General features: G+C 41.8%; 1 protein-coding gene across 1 annotated transcript in view; it reads left to right on the top strand.

Annotated features, from left to right (window-relative positions):
- The first annotated feature begins 5,771 nt into the window (after positions 1 to 5,771).
- LOC132821490 (D-beta-hydroxybutyrate dehydrogenase, mitochondrial-like) overlaps positions 5,772 to 7,072 on the top strand; it is a 44,605-nt gene continuing 43,304 nt past the window's right edge. The window contains exon 1 of the mRNA XM_060834089.1: positions 5,772 to 6,120. Coding sequence (XP_060690072.1) covers positions 5,908 to 6,120 — 213 coding nt within the window. The 5' untranslated portion in view covers positions 5,772 to 5,907. The remainder of the gene's footprint in view (positions 6,121 to 7,072) is intronic.

Raw genomic sequence — 7,072 nt, 5'->3', positions numbered from 1 at the left:
TTTTCTTCATTATTCTGCCTTTATGTTCTACCATTTGTTTTTTGTTCTGTACTTTGAAATGGTGCCAGAATGTGGTGACACGATGCAATACCTTTTACTGTATTTTGTAACAAAATACATATTACAATAAATCAAGTCAAATTATTGAATGACAAAACAAGTCCAATGGTCAAATAACCTACCCCTGCTTCTTAGTTTTTCCGATGATACTACTTTAAAAATAAATGCAAAATCATCCTCATGGTTCTTTCTTTATTATATGTAGCCAAGGTCAGAGTAAGTTAGGATGCAGTTAGAATGAGGGAGACTTCGCTGGAGTGAGACTGAGAGAGAGTGAGTATGGAAATTTGGGGCAAAGTGGGAATTCAGGGCTGACAGGGAAAGAATTGCTTTACTGGGAGCTTACTGCCAGAAATAAGATCTCTAATATGAGAGGTGTATAGATGGCTCAGAATGATTACTCGTGTCATATTCCAGTGAGAGTAGAAATAACAGACCACATCGGATGGATATGTGGCTGGGGAAATGAATGAGGGATCATTCAGATTCCTGGGATATTGGAACTAGTTCTGTGGAACCAGTATATGCAGGATGGATTGCATCTGGGCAGGATTGGGGACAAATATCTCTGGGGATGTGGGGGATTTGGGTTTATCTGAAATAGCAGGGAACCTGAGCATGGCAATAGTGGATAGTGAAACAAGAATAGAAACAAAAGCCAGAACGGCAAGAAGCAAAAGTCGAAAACTGAAAAAACATAGGAGAAAAACAAATGAGGTCACACTGCAAAATAAAGATAAGATGATTAACAAGCTTAAAAACAAGCCAAATACGTTTGTGTTGTAATGCATGGCAAATCCACAATAATGAAGATTTAAAATCTATTCATCTTTAGAGACTATTTATGTCCCCTTGACAAGTTAATTTACTGCTTATTTTTGCATCTTTAGCAAAGTTCGAAATCATGCCGAAGGTCCCCTCATCCAACTCATTAAAATAGGTTGTAAGTGGAGGTCACAGTACTGATACCCATCTACACATTACATCAACCCAGCAAAGCAATTACTTATCAATCCAGAAATGACACATTTATGCCTACTGTCTGTTTCCTGTTTGCTAACTTTTCCTCTGAATTAATATATTACACCATGAGCTCTTACCGCATAAAATAATCATTGATGTAGCACTTTTTCAAATGCCTCTAGAAATCTCAATATGTCATATTTACAATTTCCCTTAGTTCTGTTGTTAGTTACTTCTTCAAAGAAAGGCTATGGATTCAGTGCTGGAAGGTGGAATTAGAATACTTTGGTCCTTGGTTTTGACCAGTGCAGACTTGATGGGCAGAAGCGTCTTTTCCTCTGCCTTACTAAGTAGCAGCACAAATAGATATAAATGGTAATGGTATTGTTACAATTATGGAGGTACAGCTGCAGGGTGACTGAGCATGGGAATGGAAAAATATGGGGTATTCATTATTTAGGGAGTACAGATGAAAAGGGAAAGGAAGTGGGATGGCATTTTTACTAAAGGCAATTCAAGCAATGCTAAGGAAAGAGATTGGCTTGGAAAATCATGACGTTGAATCTGTACAAATGCTGAAAACAAAAACACCATGAGACAGAAAACATTGTTGGGGATTGTCTGTAGAAGCATAGAATCACTACAGTACTGAAGGAGGATATTCCACTCTGATCCACTAAAAGCATCCCACCCAGACTCTTACCCTATCTCTTTAACCCTTCATTTCCCATGGCTAATCCACCTAGCGTGCACATCTTGGGCACTCTGGACAACTTAGCATGGCTAATCCAACTAACCTGTACATCTTTAGACTATGGGAGGAAACCGGAGCACCTAGTGGAACCCCACTCAGACATGGAGAGAACATACAAACGCTCTACAAACAGTTACCCAAGGCTGGAATCAAATCAGAGTCCCTGGTGCTGTGGAGCAGCAGTGCTAACCACTGAGCTACCATGCTGACCCTAAATGTAACAAGCCCCAGGGTTGTTGATTTGTTATCATTCATCGGAGCATGGAACTCACTGGCCAGGCCAATATTTATTGCCTATTCTAATTGCATAGCGGGCAGTTGAGAGTCAACCATATTGCAGTGGGTCTGGAGTCACATGCATGCCAGATTTCCCTCTCTGAAAGGCTTTAGTGAACTAAGTGGTTTTTCCAATAATCAGCAATGGTTTCATGGTCTTTATTAGATCTTAATACCAGATATCTTATTGAATTCAAATTCCACCATTTGCTATGGCAGGATTTGAACCTGTGTCACTAGGGCATGACCTGGGTTTCTGTATTAAGAGGTCTATGGCAATACGATTAGGCCATTGTCAATAGTGGAGATTTAAAGGAAGGCAATAAAGAAAAGCCTCAGGCTGCAACTGTAATCATGAGTGACTGCAGAAGGATTTCCTGTAATGTGCACATGATGTTTTTTCAGACCAAAACACTGGGGAGCCAGTTGGAGAACAGCATATTCTAGGATGGGTACTATGCAACAAGAAAGGATTAATTCACAATCTTGTGGCACAGGTTCCTCAAGGAATGATGTCCACTACACGATAGAACTCTCTATTAAGATGGAGAGTGAAGTAGTTAAATCTGAAACTGAGGTCCAGAATATATATAAAGGGAACTAAGAGGGAATAAGGTGCAGATTGGGAACCTGACTAAAAGAGTTGATAGTGGATATCATGGTTTATATTTAAAGAATGTGGATATGAATTGCAGCAATTATTCAATCTTGCCTGTTGTCAAAAAGGAACCAGGCAAGGTGGGTCACCCATAACTAAGAAAACAAGTTAGGGATAGTGTTATAGCCAAACAAGAGACACAAAATGCAAATCTGAGAATTGGCAATATTTTAAAATGCACCAAAAGAGGGCAGAATGATTGATCAAGAGGGTGAAAAATATGAGAGTAAAATTGCAGGGAATATGGAAATTGACGCATGACAAGCCCTTCATTCCCAGGATCATTCTTGTTAACCTCCTCTGACTCCCCATATTCACCAGCATGTCTTTTGTTAGACACTGGGCCCCAAACTGCTCATAATATTCCAAATGGAGTCTGATTAGAGTCTTACACAGCCTCAGTGGTACATTTCTGCTCTTGTTTTCTAGCCTTGTTGAAATGAATCCCAACATTACATTTGCCTTCCTAACCACACAACTGAACCTGCATGTTAACAACATTTAAGAGAATCCTGCACTAGGACTCCCAAGTGACCTTTGCACTTTAGATTTCCATAGCCTTGCCCCTGTTTAGAAAATAGTCTATTCTTCCTATCAAAATGTACAACCTACGCTTTTCCACATTGTATTCCATCTTTTCCCACTTCCTGACTATGACTAAGTCCTAGCGATTTTTTGAGAAGATTTGTAGCTCAGGTTGATAAGTTAGCTTGCTGAGCTGGAAGGTTTGTTTTCAGATGTTTGTGACTAGGTAACATCATCAATGAAGCAAGCTAACTTACATACTTATGAATAAGTCCTTCTGCAGCCTGCCCATTTCCTCAACACTAGCTGTCTCTCCATCTATCTTTGTGTCATCTGCAAACTTAGCAAAATATCTTCAGTGCCTTTGTCCAGTTTTTTAATATATAACATGAATAGTTGTTGTCCCAACACCAACCCCTGTGGAACTAGCCTCTCGCTGCCATCGAGAAAAATACACCTTTACCCCCACTTTCTGGTTTTTGCCAAGTCAGCCAATCCTCTATTCATGTCAGAACCTTACCCCAAACACTGTGGCCTTGTCTTATTTAGTAGCCTTTTGTGTGGCACCTTACCAAAGACCTTCTAGAAATCCAACTAGATCATGTCAATGGCTCCCCTTTGTCTAATTCGCTCATATCCTCCTCAAAGAATTTTATCAGATTGGTCAGGCATGACCTTCCCCTGACAAAGTCATGCTGACTCTGTCCTGTTTTATCATGTACTTCCAAGTACTCTACAATCTCATCCTTAATAATGGATTTCAAAATTATACTAATGACTAAGGTCAGGCTGACTGTCTATAGCTTCCTGATTTCTGCCTTCCTCTCTTGAGTTAGTGAACAGACACATGGCAGGTGCAGTACAATGTAGCTAAATGTGACATTATACAATCCCTTTTAAAAAAAACAATAAGGCAGAGTATTGTTTAAATAGTCATATATTGGGAAATGTGGACGTACAAATGCTGAACAAAAAAACCCTCAGAACTGCAGATATTGGAAATCAGAAACAAAAACAGAAACATGCAACATTGTTGGAAAAGCTCTGGTCTGGCAGCATCTGTGGAGAGAAAGCAGAGTTACAAGTTTGGGCCTTGTGACCCTTCTTCAGAACTGAAATGTTAACTCTGTTTTCTATTCACAGATGCTGCCAGACCGGAGCTTTTCCAACAATTTCTGTTTATGTTTCTGATTTCCAGCATCTGCTGTACTGAGTTTTTTTTTTGTTCAGCTTTTGTACATTCACATTGCCAGACCTGCTGATCTTTCCAGCAATTTCTGTTTTGGTTTTGGATGTACAAATGCATCTGGGTGTGTCCTTGTACACCATCAATTATAGTAACCAGGCAGGTGCTGTAAGCAATTATGAAGACAAATGGTCTGTTGGCCTTCACGGAGAAAGTGAGGACTGCAGATCAGAGCTGAAAATGTGTTGCTGGAAAAGCGCAGCAGGTCAGGCAGCATCCAAGGAACAGGAGAATCGACGTTTCGGGCATAAGCCCTTCTTCAGGAAGGCCTTCACTGCAAGCAGACTTGAGTTCAGAAGTAAGAATGTCATACTGCCGTTATATGGATCACCTTGGTGAGCCTGCACGTGGAGTATTGCATGCAGTTTTGGTCTGTTTACCTAAGAAAGGATACATGAGCCATGGAAGCAGAGGTTCAGTAGACTGATGCTGGGGATGGCAAGATTGTCCTGTGAGGAAATGTTGGTTTGACTGGGCCTGTATTCACTAGAATTTAGAAGAATGAGAAGAAATCTGATCGAAGCATATAAAATTCTGTTGAGTTTGGACAGGGAGGATTGTTTTTCTGGTTGGGGAGCGTAGAATCCTGATGAAGGGCTTATGCCCGAAACGTCGAATTTCCTATTCCTTGGATGCTGCCTGACCTGCTGTGCTTTAACCAGCAACACATTTTCAGCGTAGAATCCGTGTCAGTCTCAGGATTTGAAGTAGACCATAATTTTCAATATTTTAACATCTAGTAATGTTCAAATAAAATGAAAAAATATTTTTCAATAAGCCTATGATTTTTCTCTTGCGTTGCATATAGGGTTGTGGGGATTTACTCTCAAATCCCTGTTCACTATCACTAGGCATGCTGCCTGTGGGATTTTGCTACGTGCAATTATTTTTCAAAAGTACTTCATAGGAAGTAGTGGACTTTTGAGATGTACCGACAGGAGGGGAAGCGCCATGGAAGTGGGAAGTCTTTCTTTCAAAGAGTAATAAATCCAGAACTCTTTATTTCGGGTTGGCAAACGTCAAAGTTGAGCGTTGGATTTTTGTGATGGGTTGTGGGTGGATGGTGTTAAGATGTGGTCAGCCAAGCGGAATAAACTGGAGAGACTCAGTGGCCTGCTCCTATTCCTCACTAAATCATCAAACTGTCTTAAACTAGTTAGCCGAAGAGTTCAATTATGATGAAGGATCGGAAAGCATTCTCTCGCCGTGTCAGTGGACTTGCGGTCTGTCACACTCCCGTGGGTGAGCAGATACAGTAACGTTTTCATTAGATTTTACACACGGAAGTGATCTCATTCTTCGTCCGGACTGAGTGGTTTGTACAGCGGAGTGGGAGGGGGAATGAATCCTAAGCTGCAGTAGGGACTCGGAGGACAGAGCAGTTACGGTGTTGTGGAGCGGAGCCCAGCCCAGGGCGGCGGTGAGATGCCCAAGACCTCCTATGTGCAGATGGCCTTCATGGTCCTGTTTTCATTCCTGTTGACCCTGGGCTTGGGCTTGTGGCTCCCCGAGGTTCTCAGTGCTTTTGTCCAACTGTTTGGTTTGAAGGAGGATATGGTGACTCACAGTATCGTGCTGATGTACCTGGTTTTTGTGTTGTACTTGGCTGTGCCCTCTCTCCCGCGGGGCTCGGTGAAGGTAAACGCTTATCATTTGTTCAGTCACGTTAAATACGATTAAATGCTGGTAGGATCTTTGTCCCGGTGCAGGCGATTCGTTCCTGTCTGGCATCCTGTGAAATTAATCTCTTCATTCTTTACGTTTATGACCTTCCTGAAGTGACAGGAGGAAATAACCAATTGAAATGCCTATACACGGTAACGCTAAGGATGAGTTACCCAGGAATAACCTTTTATCTTTAAGCGGGGAATCAAATCTATTATAACTTCCTGAGTACCTGGCCTCGCTTTGCATGCTTATGTCACTTTCTCAAACTTTCTAACTCACTGCGGCATGACAGCAAGGCTTTCTTTATCACTGTTACATTTCCTGGAAGTCTATTGATTTCATTTCGTGTGAAGGACCAGTTGCAATCTGTGATCCCTTGCCCTTCTAGCTTTGTTTATTCTGCCATTCAATATCAGAAAGATAAATACAAACAGGGAGGATGTTTTAAGCACGTAAACTGCCACTTTTAAGTGTTACTATCTCCACTGTTAGGTACATAGACAGCATGGACATAGACCCTTGGTCCAATTCGTCCATGCTGACCAGATATCCCAAATAAATCTTGTCCCATTTGCCAGCATTTAGCCCATTTCCCCTTTTGGATGGTATGCTGGCTCAGTGGCTAGCACTGCGGCCTCACAGCACCAGGGACTTGGGTTTGATTCCAGCCTTGAGCAACTGTGTGGAGTTTGCACATTCTCCCTGTGGCTGCGTGGGTGTCCTCCAGTTGCTCTGGTTTCCTCCCACAGTCCAAAAGAATAGCAGGTTAGGTGAATTGGCCATGCTAAATTGCCCATAGTGTTCAGGGATGTGCAGGTTAGGTGCATCAGCCTGGGGTAAATATAGGGTGGGGGTATGGATTTAGGTGGGTTATTTTTCAGCGGGTTGTTGTGGTTCTGTTCGCCAAGCTGGGAATTTGTGT

This window comes from Hemiscyllium ocellatum, chromosome 13, assembly GCF_020745735.1.
Source record: "Hemiscyllium ocellatum isolate sHemOce1 chromosome 13, sHemOce1.pat.X.cur, whole genome shotgun sequence".
Classification (NCBI taxonomy): Eukaryota; Metazoa; Chordata; class Chondrichthyes; order Orectolobiformes; family Hemiscylliidae; genus Hemiscyllium; species Hemiscyllium ocellatum.
Note: the sequence above shows the minus strand (reverse complement) of the source record. Positions and strands in the feature narration are given on the sequence as shown.